The 20,703-nt window shown below is 48.4% G+C and overlaps 1 protein-coding gene across 1 annotated transcript in view; it reads left to right on the top strand.

Annotated features, from left to right (window-relative positions):
* TMEM178B (transmembrane protein 178B) overlaps window positions 1-20,293 on the top strand; it is a 394,159-nt gene extending 373,866 nt beyond the window's left edge. The window contains exon 4 of the mRNA XM_070464787.1: window positions 10,027-20,293. Coding sequence (XP_070320888.1) covers window positions 10,027-10,277 — 251 coding nt within the window. The 3' untranslated portion in view covers window positions 10,278-20,293. The remainder of the gene's footprint in view (window positions 1-10,026) is intronic.
* The last annotated feature ends 410 nt before the right edge of the window (window positions 20,294-20,703 follow it).

Here is a 20,703-nt window from a genome sequence, read left to right as displayed (position 1 = left end):
TAATAAGCCAATTATTATATACTCACCTGTTGTATCAGAGACAGAGGAGCCTGGTGGGCTAGAGTCCATAGGGTCGCAGAGTCGGACACGACTGAAGCGACTTAGCAGGCATGTTGTATCAGATCACACGTGCTGCCAAAACAAAAAACCACACAGTGGGTAGCTTAAACAAGAGGAATTCATTTTCACACAAGTCTGGAAGCTGGAAGTCCAAGAGCAAGGTTTCTGAGGCCTCTCTCCTAGCCTGCGGACGGCCTCCCTCTTACCGCCTCTTCCATGGTCTTCCTTCCCTTTGTGCACGTGGCTGTCTCGTGTCTCTTTGTATGTTCTAGTCTCTTCTTACGAAGACTCCAGTCACACTGGCTTACACCTGGAGATGGTGCTCAGTTGTGTCCAACTCTTTTGACCCCATGGACTGGGATTTCCCAGGCCAGAAGACTGGAGCGGGTTGCCATTTCCTTCTGTATGTCATCTTCCCGACCCAGGAATTGAACCCTCATCTCCTGCAGCTCCTGCATTGGCACGAGGATTCTTTACTACTAGTGCCACCTGGGAAGCCCCAGATTGGCTTAGGGCCCACCCTGAGAGCCTCATTTTAACTTAATTAGCTCTTCAACAGCCCTATCTCCAAATACAGTCACATTCTGAAATATTGAGGTATTAAGCCTTCAATAATTTATGAGGACTCAATTCAGTCCATGACTCCTGTGTTTCCAGATTTGGTGGCCACCCTGGAGATATGGAAAAACCAAGGGATGAAACTCCAAGTAGTATTATAGGAATGTGGAAGCTTTTCATTACAGCCAATGGCAACCCAGCTGAACCAGCCAGGCCCTGGCCCTGGCCCTGGTGGCATGCCTGTGGCACCATCATGCTCGGACAGAGACCAGCCTTGCAGCGTGCAGACACAGCCTCGGGGATACAGACACTGCTTGCCCTGGGGGTGTGGTGGCATTCACGCAGCGACTCTGCCCAGAGCAGCTGCAGAGTGTGGAGAATGATGGATCGTTCTGTCCTAACTTGGGGCCCCATCCCCTACAGCGTGTTCTCCCTCAGAGCCTGTCACCACCCCCTGCCCCATCCCAGCAAACCCCTAAGGCACCTTGGCTGTAAAGCCCCATGTGACCTGCCTGCCGGCTGCTGCTGACGCAATGGTATATAATTCAGCAGTGATTTATATTCCATGCAGGTCTGAGCAAAGCTATAAAGCGCTCTCGAGAGCCAAATGCTGCTGAGGCATTTCATCTAAGCAGAGGAAGGGTTTGTGTACATCAGCTTCCCCGGATGCAGAGCACTGTGAGAGGAGGAGGGAACTTTCTTCTGTTTGCTGATTTGCTTCCTTACGGGTTTCCAGATCAGAGAAGGGTGGAAGGGGGAGGGTCTTGAGGAGGGCTCCGGCTGCTCCCTGGCCTCCCTGACACACACACGCCCACGAAGGCACATTGGCACAGACTGGGGTCAGGACAGAGGCCCTCTGAGTGCCATAGCAACAAGGTGCACGGGGGTCAGGGATACACAGACATCACTTCTTACTGCCAAGAGCAGAAAATGTCGCCCAGATGGATTTCTGGCCCTGGAAAGCTGCAGAAATTCTACTCCAGTGAAGTTTTGGGTGCAACTTGGTCACAGAAGGAATAGCTATTTGGGAAAAATGCCTGTGCACACAGTATGAGACCACCCTGCATTCCTGCGAGAACCTTCGCCAGGCCCTCGGTTTCCTAGGCAATGGCTTCTTGAATTAGTAAGAGCACTTCCGCCGCCTGGCCCGAGACTGCAATTTCAATGCTATTTCTCCACAGGGTCCGTGGCTCTGGGATTCCTGCTGAGGCTTCTCTGACAATCCCTGAAGGGAGTGGAAACACGTGTGCTCCTCTCTCCTCCTGTGGATGCTAAAGCAGCTGTCGCACAGGAGGCCCCATCCTGCCCGCCTTACATACCTGCAGCCACCGCTCCGAAGTGGTCTGAACAGGGGTTGATGCCAGAACTCTGAATATCAGCTTAAAAATACCCTAGTAATCAACCTTCCAGCTGACGCTGGGTTCAAACCATTTGGGGGCTGCAGAGTAAGTGCTCCCTCGTGACATTCCACAGTTGCAAGAGAATTAAGTGCCCCAAAATAATGCTTTCCCAGTCTGACATTTCTTAATGTGGCAACCCATCCAGAGATCCAAGTTTCTGTGCTTCAGGCATTAGGTTTTCTGTAACTTACAAGTGAGGAGTCCCAGGTGGCACTAGTGGTAAAGAACCCGCTTGCCAATGTAGGAGACTTAAGAGACACAGGTTCAATCCCTGGGTCAGGAAGATGCCCTGGAGGAGGGCATGGCAACCCACTCCAGTATTCTTGCCTAGAGAATTCCATGGACAGAGGAGCCTGGTGGGCTACAGTCCATAGGGTCCCAAAGAATTGGGCATGACTGAAGTGACTTAGCACACACATGCAACTTACAAGCGAGGATTCATGTTTGTAGTCAGTGCAGTATCACCGATGGGCCCCAGGGTGCAGGGCAGGAGGGAACCTGTCGGAAGGGTGACCAGTGTGTCCCACTTAGCCCAGATCTTTCTCATTTTAGGACCAGAAGTCACACTTCCCAGGGATACACCCTCTACCCCACCAACTCCCAGACAAGCTGGGATGGTTTATCACCCTGCTAAAGAAGAAGGCGGAGAAGGCAATGGCACCCCACTCCAGTACTCTTGCCTGGAAAATCCCAGGGATGGGGGAGCCTGGCGGGCTGCCATCTATGGGGTTGCACAGAGTCAGACACGACTGAAGTGACTTAACAGCAGTAGCAGTAGCAGTAAGGAAGAAGGACTTCGAAAGAAAAAAAGTCAGAAACTTAAGGATTATGGAGGAAGTGCTGGGAATCTATGTATAGCCAAGCAAGAACCTGGAACATACATGTCCCTGGGGGTTAGGACACATTATTGCATAATGTGTGATACCACAGACTATCACATAATCCTACAACTCAGTCATGTTCTGGTCGTGGTTCAAGCTGGAGGAGAGGGTGAAGTGGTCAGAAAGGATGCGGGGTCCAAGGAGAACTGGGGGAGCCCCAAGCCTAAAAAAACAAAGGAGGAAATAGAGACCTCAAGGGAGAGGGGACCAAGCCTGGATCAAGGGGCAGCTTGGAAACTCAGAGAAGAGACAGCCTAGCAGGAAAAAGCTGTCAAACAGCCAGGAAACTAAAAGTAGGGAGAAAGCTAGAATCTGGTATCTGGCAACCAGAGCCATTAGAGATGGCTGCACAGAGAAGGGGGTGGGTGAGAAAGCTGTACTTGGTGTTGAAACAAGGAGTTGGCCGTCGGGACATGAAAGCTGTTTCCTCTGTCTCACCCTCACTAAGCATCAGCTGTGTCTAGAGTGGGGATGCTAGGGGAACTGGAGGCGTGATGCGGTGATCCCACCCTCTCCTCTTCTAGCCAAGTGCTGCCGGGACAGGCAGACAAGAGTGACTGGGGCCGGGCCATAGGTTGGCAGGTGACATCATGGGTGTGATTCCTGACTACACTTCAGGTAGAGCTGGTCATCCAGGGAAGCAGATGCTGTGTGTGAATCATGAGCAAGCATTTATGTTTACAGAGGTCACCGTTACACTTCTTGGCCCTGCCTTCCCGTTCGAGGTGGAATTTGCAAGGAGGGACTCTAGAGGGGTCTGGAGGACCCATCTGTGTCAGTGGGTCTTGTTAGCACCAACTCCCAGGCTGTGGGAATCTGGAGTGGTGCTGTTCTCATCTAACTGGGCTCCCTGAACTCTGAGTCCAAGCGAGTGGAAGTCTTGCTGCCGAAAGGGTAATTAGATTTCATTTCTTCTTCTGAGTAGCTACAACTGACCAGTTAGGGTCGGCTGCCCGGAGGGCACGGCTGAGTAGGAGTCTGAGGCCCCTTCCAGGACCAGCAGGAGTGAGGGTTGAGATTGATTAGCTATTTCTGCCAAAGGCAGGACTTGAAACTAATAGAAGGGCCATTGAACTTTGCTGTCCAAAGCACAGTTCCTATAATGACAGACCTTACAGGCCCCTTGTGAATGGACAAGGCTAGTACTTTTCAAAAATGTTTTGATCAAATGAAACTTTACATGGAAACAGATCAGAGCAGGGCTTGTCCTGGCCAAAGGAAGGAGAGAGGGCTAGGAGTCTTTTTTACTCCCTCTTCCTTCCCAGGGCAGCTCCAGAGGCACCACCATGGCACATGGTTTGAACATCCCTGGAGGAGGGACTGCTTTAGGAGAGGACCAGGGAGGGTCTCTGAGAGGAAGGCACTGGAGTTGAGATCCCAAAAGATCTCAAGAAGAAGGCCATTTTAGTGAGAGAACAGCAAGTGCAAAGGCCCTGGGGGTGACGACAGGTTAGCCCATTTGAGCCACAGAATGTTCTCTCGTGTGACTAGCGTACTGGGTGTCTGGGGGTCAAGCTGAGAGATGAGGTCAAGTAGGTAGGAAGCATCCACCCAGGTGAGGCCATACAGGTAGGTTAAAGAGGTGGGCTTTAAATTTTTTAACATATAGCTGGAAGAAGAAGATGGGGCATCACTGATCTGCTACAGAGGTTCTGTGGGAAGTGATGAAAGCCTGTCCAGGATGACGGCAGTGAGCATTTCAGAAGTCAGAGGTATGATGGGAATGGGGTGCAGACATGTCTTCTCGACTCAGGCTTAGAGACCAGGTCCCTGGGGCTCTGGGACTGAAGGAAGGATGCTCTCCAGGCCAGGTGAGAACCCCCTTCTGTTTATTGCCTGCAGACACCCTGCTCCTTTTTCAAGACCCTGCTTCCTCTGGGAAACCTCCTCTGGCCTCGCATATTTGTCTCTTACCATTTACTTCTGGGTATTATTCCTTCTTTTCCTAAAGATGACTCGATATAGGAGGGACCTTCTAGCTATCTGCTCCAGCTCCCTGATTTACCAATGAGGGTACCACCTGTTCAGAGCGGATGCTAAACTCAGGCCCTTTAATCCCCCGTCTGGCGCTATTTCCACTTCATCCTCAGCTTTTCATTTGTCTGTCTCCTATCCCCAATGAGATTATAAGGTGTTTTTTTTTTCATCTTTTTATTTTAGATTTAATTAAAAATTCTCAAGAACAGCGATCCTATCTTATTCTCCCTTTTATCCCTCTAACATCTAGCATAATGCTTAGTACAAACAGAGAAGTTCAACAGATGTTTGCTGATCGGCTGTCGGGCACACCGTGGGGCCCGCAGCCACAGGAATGTTCCCCTCCTTCCGCCCCATCGCAGCTAACCTGCCTCCCCCAGGCTTGACGTCTCTGAGGTCTGGCAGCCGCGTTTCTGCTGTCCCTCCTTGCCTGGCCAGTGTCGCAGCCAGCTGTGGGCACACAGTGGAGCCTTGCTCCCAAGGGAGGGCTTGGCTAGTTCTTTTCACTTAATTGGTAACTGTGACTATGATTAGTCTTAAAGTCTGATTGGAATTAGGCTCAAACCCCAAGACACGGGGGACATTATTAAGAAGATGTGACCATGCATTAGAACATTTGCCTTTCTTGGATCCTCACTAATCAGTCAGTAAGGGCTCCCGAGAAATAAGATAACCCAGTCTATAGCCTGCTCCTTGTGAAGCAAGGAAGGTCTCATTACTTACCCAAAGCAGCACTGTACTTGGGGTGAATGGAAAGAGGCTGTGATCCCCAGTGCTGTAATATCTGTGTGTGTATGTGTGTGAATCGCTCAGTCATGTCCAACTCTTTGCAACCCCGTGGACTGCAGCCCGCCAGGCTCCTCTGTCCATGAGATTCTCCAGGCAAGAACACTGGCGTGGGTTGCCATTCTCTTCTCCAGGGGATCTTGCCCACCCAGTGATCAAACCTGGGTCTCCTGCATTGCAGGCAGATTCTTTACCATCTGAGCCACCAGGGAAGCCCTCGCCCTTTATTTGAGGTGTTTCCTAACAGAGACATTTAGAATCTGTGAGTTCCCCAGAGAACCCCAGGGAGTTGGTGGTGGCGGCAGCAGGAGGTGGAGGGAATTCTGTACCCCACCCTCCCCAGTGGGTTGCCAGTCCGCAGGTCTGAAAGATGGGCTCATCACCTTAGGACACTGGGTCAGGCAGGTCCTTGCCCATCTGGGCCTGTTAGCCCACACACACTCTGGAACTCCATCAAAATACATCGTTAGCTCAGCTATCAGAATAGCAGTGGCAACATGTCCTGCATTGAGTTTGTTAACCAAGGACCCACCAGGTGCCTACATGGGTGTATTTCCAGTTACTAATGCACATTTTTCAAAACATGAATTTAGAAGTGCAGAAGCATATAAAAATATAAATCCTCACCCAGAATGAAATCCTCACCCATGTCTGTGGGGACTGACAGATCCTTTCTCACCTCTTCCCATTTTGTCACACAGGACTTCTCCATAGGTTGCACAGATGACCTGTGTAATGGGCCATCTCGAATGAGAGCCCGCAGAGTTTTTTCCCACCTATGGGAATATTGACAAGAGCTAGCAAACCACAGAAATTTTTAAAGGTTGCCAAGTCACAGAACAACTGAAATGATGTGAAGGCAGGAAGATACCCCAACTAATCCTATTAACACACAGTAAGATGTATGTTATCAACAAGATGGGCCATGTCCAATTGGTAGGTAATTAGGTCCATGTGGTAATTAAGTGATTAGGTTTTGATTTATCAACCACATTCTTTCTGTCCTGCCTACTTTGCTTGCAGTTGTTGTTGGTAAGTTGCTAAGTCGTGTCTGTCTCTTTGCAATTCTATGGACTGCAGCACGCCAGGCTCCTCTGTTCTCCTGTATCTCCTGGAGCTTGCTTAAACTCATATCCATTGAGTTGGTGATGCCATCCAACCATCTCATCCTCTGTCATCCCCTTCTCCTCCTGCCTTCAATCTTTCCCAGCATCAGGGTCTTTTCCAATGGAGTTGGCTCTTCACATGAGGTGAGTAAAGTTTTAGAGCTTTAGCATTGGTCCTTCCAATGAATATTCCGGGCTGATTTCCTTTAGGATGGACTGGTTTGATCTCCTTGCAGTCCAAGGGACTCTCAAGAGTCTTTTTCAGCACCATAATTCCACCATAACATAATTCAAAAGCATCAATTCTTTGGTGCTCAGCTTTCTTTATAGTCCAACTCTCACATCCATACATGACTACTGGAAAAATCATAGCTTTGACTATACAGACCTTTGTTGGCAGAGTAATGTCTCTGCTTTTTAATATGCTGTCTAGGTTTGTCATAGCTTTTCTTCCAGGGAGCTAGCATCTTTTAATTTCATGTTTGTGGTTACAATCTATGGTGATTTTGGAGCCCAAGAAAACAAAATCTGCCAGTTTCCACTCCCCCCCACCCCATGTATTTGCCATGAAGTAATGGATGAATGAACTAGATGTCATGATCTTAACTTTTGGAATGTTGAGTTTTAAGCCAGCTGTTTCACTCTTCTTTTACCTTCATCAAGAGACTCTAATTCCTCTTTGCCTTCTGCCATTAGAGTGATATCATCTGCAAATCTGAGGTTGTTGATATTTCTCCCAGCAATCCTGATTCCAGCTTGTGATACATCCAGCCCAGCATTTTGAATGATGTACCCCACATATACGTTAAATAACCAGGGTGACAATATATAGCATTGACATACTCCTTTCCCAATTTTGAATCAGTCCGTTGTTTCATTTCCAGTTCTAACTGTTGCTTGATCTGCATACAGATTTCTCAGGAGGCAGGTAAGGTGGTCTGGTATTCCCATTTCTGCTTGCAGAACACCCTTAAAATAGTGTCCCTCAAGTTTTATCAGCTGTTGGCAACTTGTGAAGATCATAAGGTCAAGATCAATTTTCTTGAGGTCGACCTTCTCTCCCAGAACAGATCGCTGGACTTAATCAGCAGGACTGTGCCCCGTTTGATGAGAAGAACTGTCTCCCTTTTGTAAAGTATCCTGTGTAGGGACAGTTCATAGAGAGCTCTTGGGTGACTTCAGTCACATCCAGAGCTTCAATTTACAAGATGTTGACTCAGTCCACATCTCTAGCTCAGAAATTTCTACCAGGCTCCAAACCCGTGGTCCCCAGTGCCTCAACATCCCAAGGGCAGCTCAGATTTGAACTCAGCATGCACGTGCACGCACACACATGCACGCACGCTGTCTCTCTCTCTCCCCCACTTCCTGTCCTAAATCTAAACTTTAGTAAACAATATCATGCACACCAGGTTTCTAAACCCAAGGGGGTCTCCAGGTTTTGTTGGAATTTGGATTCTTGAAAACTGGTGTCAAAATGGAGCATTCTCCAGCTCTGGCTCTTCCAGCCCGTCACCGTCTCCTTCCCCCTGCTTCTTGCCTCAGCTGGATTCATGTCTCAAGGGTAGACACAGAGCCTGTGCTCTCACACAGGGTCTCGCTAGGCTGACCAACAGAAATCACCCGAGGGGCTTTTGAAAAGGAAAGCGCCCCATCCTGTCCCCCAAGATTCCAATTCACAGGGTCTGGGGTGAGACGTAATCCACTCTGGGCACCCACTTAGAGTTCTGTCTGAACCCCAGGGCAGAGCAGGAGGGACCCTGGGTGCTTTGTAACCCCCCAAGTTTGGGACCACTGCTCTCCCAAGGAGTGACGGTACCATACGTGTTTGTACACAAGCTGTCACTACACACACAAACACACCTACATGCTTCCCACACACACAATTTCATTTATGCCAAGTCCCCCCTGACACATTGCTTGCAGCTGTCACTAAACAGTCCCTCAGTCCAGCCCTGCCCCCTCCTCCTTTCTCCTCTTGACACAGCAGGGTCCTCCCTAGACTCGCTGCCTATACACTGCCCTCTGCTCTGCTCCTGACTTAGTCACCTTTGGAAACACATATCACAGCCACTAAAGTGCTTGGGCCCCTGCAGTACTATCAACCCCACCCAGCCTTCCCAAACGTTGCATATTTCTTCAGGCTGTTACTGTCCCGTCTGCGGCGACGGAGCAAACAAGATGCAGGGAAAATCAAGAAAAGCTCTTAAACTCATTTTAGGTACATCACATCTCTGTTGGCTAAAAGTGGGCTTAGGATTCTATTTGATAACGTTCTGTCTCTTGTAGCAGCTTTCTCACTGGAGGTTAATATGAGCAGTGGTTTTCTTTGTTTGTCTTTGTTTTTCTGGAGTTTTTTGTTTTGTTTTCTGTTTGGCTGTGTCGAGTCTTAGTTGCGGAATGTGGGGTCTTTAGTTGGGGCCTGTGGGATCTAGTTCCCTGACCAGGGATTGAACCCAGGCCCCCTGCATTGGGAGTGTGGAGTCTTAGCCACTGGGCCACCAGGAAGGTTCCTAAGCAATATGTTTTGTTTTTGTTTTTGTTTGAAGGAGCACCGTGTAATAAGTTTGTGAAATACCCCTAGGTCGGACAGGTTAACTTACCTCACTGTGGATTATGCATCTTCTTGGGTGAGAAGTCACGTGCAAAGTTTCCCAGAGTTACTGCCTCTGCTTCACCGTAAAGGAGTTTTCTCGTAGGCTTGGTGTTCCACAGAAATCACTCTGGTCAATGTTGTCTTATGGGAAAAGGCTTCCAGGATTTGGACGACTAGTTGGTAAACGGATTAAAGGAAAACCCAATATTGTGTAAGATGTTATATGTGGAAAAGAAAGCAATAAAGATGTTTTTCTCTTTAAAGAAGTAGCTAAGGGGGTGTTTTCTGCGTCTCCAAAGAAAGACAATGAATTTTAAACGCTTTCGAAAAATGAGCTGAATGCTTTTCTGCTTTGCTTCACCCTGCACAACCTGGCCTGTGATTTATTGTTAGGATTTTCCCAAAGGAGAGAAACATCCTGAGTGTGTCCAAGACCAGGCAGTTACTGAGCGTGAGGCAGCCTTGATACTATTCCCCTCTCCATGAATGTTTCCAAATGTTGATCTCATTAGCAGGTTACCCTTAACCTGCATCTTTTCATTTTTCTTATTCAAGAAACTAAAAAAATGTAATAAACCTCCCTTCTCTCTCTCTTCCTCTCCTTCCCCTCGCCTTCTCTGCTGCCCCCTCCCCCCTCCCCTGTGTCTCCCCTCCCCCTCCAGGAACTTTCTGCATCATCTCACTGTGCACCTGTGTGGCCGGGATCAACTTTGAGCTGTCACGTTACCCCCGCTACCTGTACGGACTCCCTGACGACATCAGCCATGGCTACGGATGGTCCATGTTCTGTGCGTGGGGGGGCCTGGGCCTCACGCTGATCTCGGGATTCTTCTGTACCTTGGCCCCTTCTGTCCAACCTGTCCCGAGGACCAACTGCCCCAAATCCAGACCCGAGAACGGGACAGTGTGCTAAAACAACAAGCCCATACTCACACACACACATATATATATATAAATATATATATAATATACATATATATGACAAAACTCAATCAAGACAATGCCAGTGCCAAGGCACAGTGGGGGTTGGCTCAGGCACCCACATCTCGCCGGACTCTGTGTCACCTCATCACCGAGATGGGGGACGGCGTTCCCCTCATGTGGCTCTTCCATCGATTTGTAACTTCTGACTCCGTGGTTTCTTGAGGACAGCGTGAGCATCACCCCTCAAAGACAGGGTCCTGATTCCCACCACTCACAAGGATGGGGGCATGGGGGGGCAGGCTGGGAAGAGACGGTGCCTGTGGTCCAGGGTGGCACAGGTGTAGACAAGAAAATGCCATCCCCTGAGCCGACAGGAGGGGACACCACCCCAACCCCGATCCTACCGCAGAGAAACAGCGCCCTTAGTTCATAGAATGTAACCAGATCTTCGAGGCCATTTCCAGAACCATTTTCTTCTCCTGCTCTTCCCGTTCTGATTTCCTTCCTGGCCGACCAGCGACTCACCAGAAAGTAGAGGAGAAAACCCACCGACAAGGAAGTTTTCTCTCTGCTGCCAAACTTTTGGATGAAGTTCCGGAGGTGGGAAGGGGGAGAGAACGCCCTGCTGAGACGCAAGACCCACACCAATGAAAGTACACTTCCGTGGATGCTCAGAAAGCCCAGTCTCACCTTCCAACTGCCTTACACCCAGTTAAACAAGAGGCCGCCCTGCCCCAAACCCAGCCTGCACTCCCTGGGCAGATCGGAGCCTTGGAGTAACCCTCGTGTGTGTGTGTGTGTGTGTGTGTGTGTGTGTGCGCGCGCGCGATCGTGCGCAACAACTTTGGATGGTTTCCTTTTTTTTCTTTTCACCTTTTAAAAATACTACTGGATCATGACTGTTGTCTATCATTTGTGGTGGTTTCATGGCCCAGGATGGAGGCCTCAGGAACTAGGAAGCATCACGGGGGTGGGCCTCTGTGGGTGCCAGTTCTGCAGTTTGACATCCCTGCTGTGTGTGTGTGCGTCTGTGTTTGCTGAGTGCGGGGTTTCTGTCATTTGTGTTGCATTTTCCTATTATTTTTAGTGCAGCTGAAATTCCCTGAGGGCAGAACCGAGAACATAAGCCCTGGGCAGAGGACCTGCGTTCTGCACATCCCAGGCCTGGGACGCCACGGGACTCGGCGCCCTAACTTTGGGAGTTCAAGACACATCTGGGCACACAAGCCATGAGCGAAGAAGGGAGCGTGGATCAAGAGGGAGAAGGGGAGTGGCCTCAGCTACCGCTGGATAAAGTCCGTACACCAAACGAGACCTTTCCCTTCCCGTCATGGAAGCTGTCCTTTGTCACTGGACATCCACCCCTTTCCTAGGGGCGACTCTGTACAGACGAGAGAAAATGGGTCCCATGCAGAGAGAGCCACCATGTCCCATGGGCTCCAATTTGTATGATATTGTGTAAATTCACGGAGAACTCTTGACTCTTGCCATCTCCGTCCTTTCCCTCTTGATATTCAAGGCCATGAATCCCAAAATCGCCATCGTGGTGGCTAGCATCCAAGCAGAGGTGGCCTCGATCCAGCCCGGTGTCCCAGGCTCGGTTGAGCGTGTTGGCACTGCAGGTGTTGGCGAGCTGTGATGTCAGCCAGAGGGTTGTGAAAGCTGTGGGGACGGGATCTGCTGGCAGGAGTGGGCAACAGCGGCCAGCGGTCATGTCAGTGACCCCGCAGGGGCCGGGCAGCCCTGGGAGGCAGAGTGAATTCCCCGAGCTGTCCAGCCATGGGTCCACCGCGTAGCCGAGGATTCAGTTGCTTCATAACTGAATGTGCTCTGGGCAATTTGCCTCCCACTCAGCAGCCTTCCCCCTTGGCCATGCCCTCTGTTTCATTTCCCTGTCTTCTGCCCCATCTCCCCTCCGGCTCCCCCCTTTCCCCACCTATGAAACCATCTCCCTTCTCACTCTTCCACCCACCAGGCTCCAAGTCCTGCCTCTCTCCTCATCTTCTCTTTTTGACTGTGTGTGTATGTGTGTGTGCAATTCACGTCCAAATAGGGCATCTGATGTGCATGGATGGATGTGAGTGTGGGTCTCTGTGTGTCTGTATCTCTGGTGCATTTTGTGTACATTTGTGTCAATGCACACCTGGATGCAGATCTGGGTGCACTACTCAAGACTTCCTTGCTAGCGACACGGGTCAGCTTCTGCACAAAGGCTCACGTCTGAGTGCCCTGTGCATGGGGTGCTGGGAGACGACTGGGCAGGAAATGCTGTTAGCTCCCAAATGTACTTCTAAAGGTGACTTTTAAAACAGAGGATTTATTCTATGAGAAAGGAGAGAATTTTCAGGAGAACCCAGTGTTTCAATTGTTTAGGGAATTTTTAAAAAAATAATTTTCTTTGAAAAGTTCAATTTCCTGCTTCAGGGGAAAGGCATACTTGGGCTTGAGGAACAGTAAGGGGAAGTATCTCAGATTGCGAGACATGTGCCTCGCTTCCAGGCATCTGGACTGGGCTCCACCTGGCAGGGAGAGGTGGATGTCCACCAGCATCCGTTTGGGGCAGAGGGCTTGTCTGTGACCAGATCCAAATTTCAGCTAGTTTCTAGCTGTGGGAAAATGGAGAAAGAAATTCCAAACAGGGCAATGTGTATTCAGTCACTTAAATTCTTCTTAAGTAACTTTTCTTAAGGAACCAGTACTGTTCACCAACCTGTGATTTATACCCTTTTTAAAAAAATCCTGTGCTTGCCATAAATAGATCATCCACTCTCTCCAACTGCTCATCTTTATTGTTGTTGCTGCTGAGTTGCTAAGTGGTGTCCGACTCTTTGTGACCCCATGGACTGCAGCACGCCAGGCTCCCCTGTCCTTCACTGTCTCCCAGAGTTTGCTCAAACTCATGTCCATTGAGTCGGTGATGCCATCCAACCATCTCATCAGGGTCTTTTCCAATGAGTCGGCTCTTCGCATCAGGTCATCTTTATAACAGACCTTTAACACAGCCTTCTGCATCCCTTTGAAGTGTCCCTAAAATGTTAGGAGAACTTCTAGGAAAGAAGGAAACCACCTGGGCTCAGCTCACCATTAGCAGAGCAGGAGCTTGGACCTGGCTTTTTGGTCAGAAAGGTATAGATGCACACATTCTGGGTCTGGGTCTGCTCAGGGCCAGGTAAGGCCTGGCCACACAGACAGGATGGAAGCTCTGGGCATATGGCCAGTCCTGGCTGTAGGAGAACCGCTCTGGTGACCTCGATCCTTCCAGCACAGGGACTTGATCCCAGATAAAGACGTGCCACCCCAAGCCCCTACTGAAGCTGTCGTGCTGTGAGAGCTGAGGAAGAAGACCAGGAAGAGAGGAAGGAGGAGGCTCAGTCTGTGAGCCTCTTTAGCTCAGACCCTGCTCACGCCAGGTCAGAGTAGGACCCAACCCTCTGGTGGGATTCACGGTCAGCAGCCTTACCCACCAGCCCACACTCCAGGTCAAGGTCAAATTCCCTACAGATATATAGACAAAGCCTATACTGTTTATGTGCTCTGAGCTCCATGCAAGTAGACCTTGAGCCCAGGGCCTATTTCTGCTTTTATTCCTTGCCCTTGGGACTTTATTCCTTGCCCTTGGGATTCAGGAAAGTGGGGTGCCTGCCTGGAAAGAGGTTCTATTTCTTTCTCTCCCCATCTTGAGAGTTTTGGTTTCTTCTTCTGTTTGCTATTCCTTTCTCTCTACTCACTTCCACTGTCCCTCTACATCAACTTCAGTCAAATAAAATAATTAAGGAATTTGTCTTCAGACAGGCTCATATGCTCCAAACAGCACCCCCCTCATTCCTTGTTTGTTGGGGCTGTAGGTTTCATGAGTTCTGTGTTTCCCTGGCATCAAAGTGTAAGAAAATGTCAAGTGTGCCTGTTCCAGCTTCAATCCTCCTACAAGCCCCAGCCTTTTAAGAACTAGACCTTTTTCATTTCAGGGATCACAAAGTCACAAAGACTCAATGACTCCACCGTATCAAGACAAAGCCTTCCTGCTTCACATGTCCACATGTGGCACCCTGGGCCTTGGTGCCTTTTGGGTATATTCTCTGGTTGGGAGTGAGCAGTTCCTCCTAGCAATGCTTGCCTTTCCTTTGATGAGGGAAGAAGGTGCCCTGAGACTCTGAGTCTGGGCTGTACATCTTAATATTCATCCACAATCACGATGAGAGATCCAAGATGAAAGAACTTCATGTAGTTGTCCTGACTTAGTGGGAGGATGGGCTGCTTAGGGCTCCAAAGCTGCCCACCTGAGTCAGATTCAGGGACGTGAAATCAAGTACATCAGCCAGAGGTGTTTAAGATGGTCCCTTCACCTGGATGAGAGCATTCAGTTCAGTTCAGCCATTCGGTGTTGTCCGACTCTTCATGACTCCATGAACTGCAGCACGCCAGGCTTCCCTGTCCATCACCAACTCCCGGAGCTTGCTCAAACTCATGTCCATCGAGCCAGTGATGAGAGCATTAGTGAACTGATTGTCAAGTATCTGGGAGGGAAGGAGTGGGAAGAGGTACACTCTGGTCATCTTTGGTGTGATTTGTGAGGGATATGTGCTTGCTTCTCCTAACTAAAGAGAAGCCGTTCTTCAAAGTATGTTCCCTCTGCCCCAGGGACTCGTCCAGCCCTTTCCAAGGCGGAATGATGAGTCATGGGGTGATTTGACCACAGATAGAAGTAGTCGGTACATAGCAGCTGGGTTGGCTTCTGTGCTGTCTTCCAGCACAGTAACAGTAAGGGGACAGTTTTAAACCAGCCCCCCTCAACTGATGGTCACAGAAGCTCCTGGTGTCCCTCAACACAGCCAGCATGGTGGGCTGGGTTTGCCCTCTTTCCATCGACATCTCCATGGGGCAAAATATTTCTTAAACATTGTTAGTTCTTAGACTCCATTGTTACTGGCTATTTGACTTTTTTTTCTTCCTGAATAACACTTACCCATTGTAGAAAATTAGAAAAATAAAATACAAAAGAAAAACGTCCTAGAAGGTTGTTCGTAATTCCATGTCTGTGAGACATCATAATGGCTGTAGCCCCGATGCCTGCCTCATCGGTGGTGTCTCTGGGTTGGCAGTGGGGCCTGGGGCACAGCCCAGGAGTGCAGAACCACACTGGTATGTGTGGAGTTGAGGGTTTCCCTGGTGGCTCAGAAGGTCAGGAATCTGCCTACAATGCAGGAGACCCAGGTTTGATCCCTGGGTCTGGAAGTTCCCCTGGAGAAGGGAATGGCAACCCACTCCGGTATTCTTGCCTGGAGACTTCCATGGACAGAGAGCCTGGTGGGATACAGTCCTTGGGGTCGTGTAGAGTTGAGCCTGTGTTCAGGGCAGTGAGAGCACGGGGCTCTGAACCCCCAGAGGTAGCAAACAGGCATTTGAAGTGGCTCAGTGCCAGAGCTTAGGGTCAGTGTAGAACAGAGCTAAAACATTCCTACTTTGTGATTTCTTTCTGCTGCTGCTGCTTTTTTTTTTTCTATTTCTTTTCTTTTGGAGTGCCATCTCAATCTAATGATAGATATAAAAGTACTGAAGCCAGAGTAACTCGCTAATTCAGCTATAGTTGTATAATGCAGTTACTGTCCATCTCATTTCAGTTCCGCGCTGAAATGATTGGTGACTCTGGGCACTGTGTATTCTCCATACTTGAACTTCCTCATCCACAAAATGAGGATAGTGCTAACACTTTACCTCATGGTATATTAAGGGTAACCAAGAAACTGCAAAGTCATTTGCAAACCAGAAGTGTCATATAAATTATACACTGTTCAGATTCTCCGGCAGCAGTCAAGCCCCCACTGAATGGGATTCTTCCATGTGTTTTCTGAGCTTCACTGCAGAAAGGATAACCTAGAATGAGAGGACCCGCTGCTGAACAGGCCGTACTACCCCACTTAAGCATGCGGATTTTATTCAGTCATCCAGGTTCCTCAGAGAAGTCGGCTCCTTAATTTACCCACTCTCAGGCTTCCTTCCTTTTATCCAAAGTCAATTTTGTCAAGAGCACTCTTACTCCCTCTTTTTTATTCCCAGAGGAGATGAAATAAGTAAACCATACGTAGAAAATAGCATAAATGAGCTAAAACGGTTAACTGTTAACCAAGACACATATTCAATGCCTTACTTATTTTATTTTATTTTATTTTATTTTAACATTCTCCTAGCATTGATAATTCTCTCTGTTCTTGCCTAAGGGGTTGGGAACACATCAGACTTCTGAAACATTCTAATGGTCTTTTAAGTTGAAGATGGGAATGAGTGTTAAGCCACTGGGATCTTCTTTCTCCGGTCAGTTGATGAAGAAGATGGCTTTGTCAGAAGCACATGGGTTCTTATAGGTTCTTATGATGCATTCACTGGGAGTTGTTCTGGGCACGATCCTGTTGGGGGAAAACTCAATCCTAGGTTCTAAACAAGGAAATATTGCATTTCCCAAAGGGTCAGCATGCTTTCTGCTTTGCAGGGGATCAGCTTACAGTGTTACGATGAGACCTGCTCTAAGGGAAAGCTGAGTCGTTCATTGCTCCCAGTATGGTTGGAGCCCGGCCAGGGATGGAGGAACCATCCAGCCGCAGGGGGTGTGTGTCCACCACTGAGAAACAGAAAACTGGGTATCAGCACAGGGGTCCCACAGCTGTAACTCAAACCTGGCCTCACTCTGCTAGACACCAACCTCAGCAATTGCAACCCCTGCCCTTCACTTCCCAGGACTGGGTGTTCGCTCCTCGGGGACCTCTGTGTCCCTCTGTCCTCTCCTGGCTGCGCGTTTGCCTTCCTCTCTGGGTCACCGTAGACCTTTTCTGGCCTGAGTGTATCAGTGTGTCTGTGTTGCTGTGACTATAAATCTGCCTTTCACATACTGAGCTTTCATAACTCCTCCTCCTCTTTCCCCATCTCCACCCATGGTGTGACTGTTTCGCTATTCCAGACTATCTGTAAAAATGTACAAATAAAAATGGAAACTGAAAATAGCGGGAAGGGAATTGAGACCAGACAAATGCATTGCTGTAGCCCTCAGTTTTCTGAGGACTTATGTGGACTGCCTGGAAACCCCGACTCTGGGTGGGATTCCAAGTCAGGGAAGCTGTTGGCCCAGGAGGTTGTTTTTTTTTTTCCTGGTTGTTGCTCTGACAGTCACAAGTGTCTGCTTGGAACTCTCTGTTTGAAAGGTTTTGGCCTTTCAAGTGAAATGTATTTTCTGAAAAGTAGAAGCAAGTCATCCAAGTGTGAAGGTGAAGGTTATTGCGAAGGTCAACAGGGAGACCCGATCCGGGGGTGGTATCAATCGCTTTGTCACTGGCTCGCTCGGGGCCTTGGGCGAATCTTGTTACCTCACCGTTGTCTCTGCGTCCTCTCAGCCAAACAGGGGGGCTTCCAGGGCTCCTGGGGTGCCCAGTCACCTTGGCCGTCCTGCTGCTATCTTGGGAGAGGCTTCGAACCCGTGCTGGAGCGCGCTTACCGTGGGAGGTACATTCGAGAGTCCCTCCTTGCTGCTCTCACCCCACGCTTTCACTCCTCGGAAAGTAACCTCAAGCTAACAGCCAGTTTGTGCTCAGAGTCCAAAGCCTTTTATCTACCTTTTCATTCTCAGATGCCTTTCCGCCCACTTTGACGATCTCATTTTACTATCGTTACTGACAGAGCGCTGTCAGAAGGAGGAAGAGTCTCAAAGGAGATGATGTGTGTGAATTGCTTTGTAATCTATGACTTACTCTACCAACCTGCGGGTACTGTTTGAAGCAGGGGGTCTGAAAAGGATGCGATCAAATCAGAATGATGAAAGCCTTGGTGGGAGGGGAGGGGAGAGGGTGGTGGGCAGCAGAGTTGGTGTGGCGATAGAGGTAAGATAAAGAAAACTTTTGGAGGAGCAGATGGCAGAATCACAGGGCATCCTCAGCATGGCAGCAGAGAAGGATCCCCAGAAGGCTGGGCACCCCGAAGAAGAAGTAGGAAAGAGGAACATGGGCAGGTAATCCTATAATACGAAGAGCTGCCTTCCCCTAGGACTGAGAAGACTAGCTGCTCCAGGGTTGGGATTCACACCAAGCTTGGCCAGTGACCTAACCCTTCCTCCTCCGTGATACTATCGATCCAAACCTTTCTGCTCTCTGATGGTCCACAGTGACCATCTCTGGGGGCAGTGCTGTCCAGCAGATACAATACAATGCAAGCACCATATGCCATCTTAAATATCCTAGTGGCCCCATTTTTAAAAGTCTGAAGAAACAGGTGCAATTAATTTTAGTATCTGTTTGAACCCAACATATCAAAAAAAAAGTATCATTTCAACATGGAATCAAAAAGTATCATTTCAACATGGACTCAGTATAAAAATTACTGAGCTATTTGATGTTCTTTATTTTTTATTTTTTCCCAAATGAAGTCTTCAAAATTCAATGTGAATTTTGCTCTTAGAAAACACGTCACTTTGGACCAGCTACATTTCCAGGGCTCAGTAACCCCACGAGGCCACCAGCTACCATATATAAGACAGCAAAGATTTAGACTCTTGGTTAGGAGTTGGAATCCCCCCTCACCTGTGAGTCACTAAAATCTCATGGCTAACAGGCTGGAGATCTGTGTTGGCCCTGAGTAGAAAGCCCAGGAGCAATGTCCAGGCTGCCATCCTGGCCGAGGAGAGGACTGCTGCTTGTCAAACACGTCACATCTGGCCCAGAGGGTCGGTGCTGCCCCTGGACACAGACCCAGGTGACCCATCAGAGTTCTAGAAGCCACCAAGCAAGTCACTTTTTTCAGCTATAGGAACTCTAGCTTATGCTTTATCGAGATGCCCTTTATCTAAGGGTGGAGAGAGGGCCAGACGGACCTTGTCTTTGTCAGGGACAGAGGTCTCCACAACCTCTTGTCACCTGGTCCAGTCACCTGCTAATAGCATCTCACCAACATTCAGAGCTGTTTTCTCAACCCCTAACTTTCCTTAAATGCTAAAAGAGCAGTGAAAAGAGTAGTGGCCACAGGCAGGTTGGGTCTCCTAGGAGGTGGCAATGACAGGCTCTGTCCCTTACACTGGGACTCGGGGTCCACTGTTGCCCACCTCTCTTCCCTGCCTGGAGGCCTTCCTTAGATTTGGAGAAACCTCTTTGGGGGTGGAGACAAGAAGTGAGATCTTAGTGCTGAGTACAGAATAAAATGCAAGCAAACAACCCCTGGGCATTCTCAAAGCATTTTGAAGAGTCAATATGACATGGTTGGGTTCATTTAAAATACCATGTTCTGAGCCCTGTGTTACGGAGCAAAAGAGAATGAGCTGATTCGGTGAGTATGTTTTATATATGGTCATTAGACAGGGACCATAGCCGACAGAACTCTCGAAACACCTGGAGTGTTTATGGTCCACCAGATTATTGCTCAGTCAACAGACATTGATTTACCTTTAATTTGCATAGTGCTTTCTGATTGGTTAGACAAGGTGTGATGTGTTCTGCAGGATTCCAATATCACCTCTGCCCTCGGAGGTAGCAATTCCTGTGGTTATTGGTGCTAAAATAAGATTAAATATTATGTTCATTTGTTCTGATACGATGTGAATACATGTTGTTTAATCTTAACAAGAATGCTACATCTTATCAGATCTATTGTACTGTCTGTTCCTTCTCATAGTTAATTAATTACAGGAAAGGTGATCCAAACCAGATCTCGAAACTATTGTGCTATTCTGAGAGGTGAATTTAACAGGGACGTGGGAGGGGCGGGATGAAAAGGGAAATTGCCAGGTTCCTGTGACTTTGCAAGAACTGAGGAAGCAGAGAGCATTTGGGGACTTCTGACACTGACTGCATCTTGCAATTTTCTTTTTCGAATTTGGCAGAAATACTGTATTTCCATCGATCGAAGGAAAAAAAAAGTGTCTGGTAATTAATTAAATGACTTGTTCATGGAAAAAATAAAAATAAATAACCTGTCAGTTGTGGAATGTAAACTGATTAAACAATTAAATAAAGAAGATCATGTTGTGTGTTTTAAGTGATTGTGTCTGCTTGGAGAAGAGGGGTCGACCCCGTGCTCTTGGATGGTAAATGATGGTTCTCCCTCAGGCGTTGTACGGGGGGGAAGAAAATTGAATGACTCATGTAGGTAACAGACTGAAAACTGTAATCCTGAAGGAAGTAGACAGTGAACATTTCAAGCACGTGTAAGCCAAAGGCACATGATTTTCACATTGGGGGTTGGGGCATGGGTAGGGATTCAGAGAAAAACCAGGAAACTATTGTTCTTTTTCTCCTAGTGTTGACATTCATAACATTTTTTTAAAGGCTTTATAAGATGCTCAAATTACTGGTTACATTCTAACTTGCCATCCTATTTCTTAGCTTAGTAAGGAGAGAAATTTCTCTTAACAGTCTTCATCATCCCTATCCCCACCTTAGAATTCC

Source organism: Odocoileus virginianus, chromosome 1 (genome assembly GCF_023699985.2).
Source record: "Odocoileus virginianus isolate 20LAN1187 ecotype Illinois chromosome 1, Ovbor_1.2, whole genome shotgun sequence".
NCBI lineage: Eukaryota > Metazoa > Chordata > Mammalia > Artiodactyla > Cervidae > Odocoileus > Odocoileus virginianus.
This window is presented reverse-complemented; position numbering and strand designations above follow the sequence as displayed.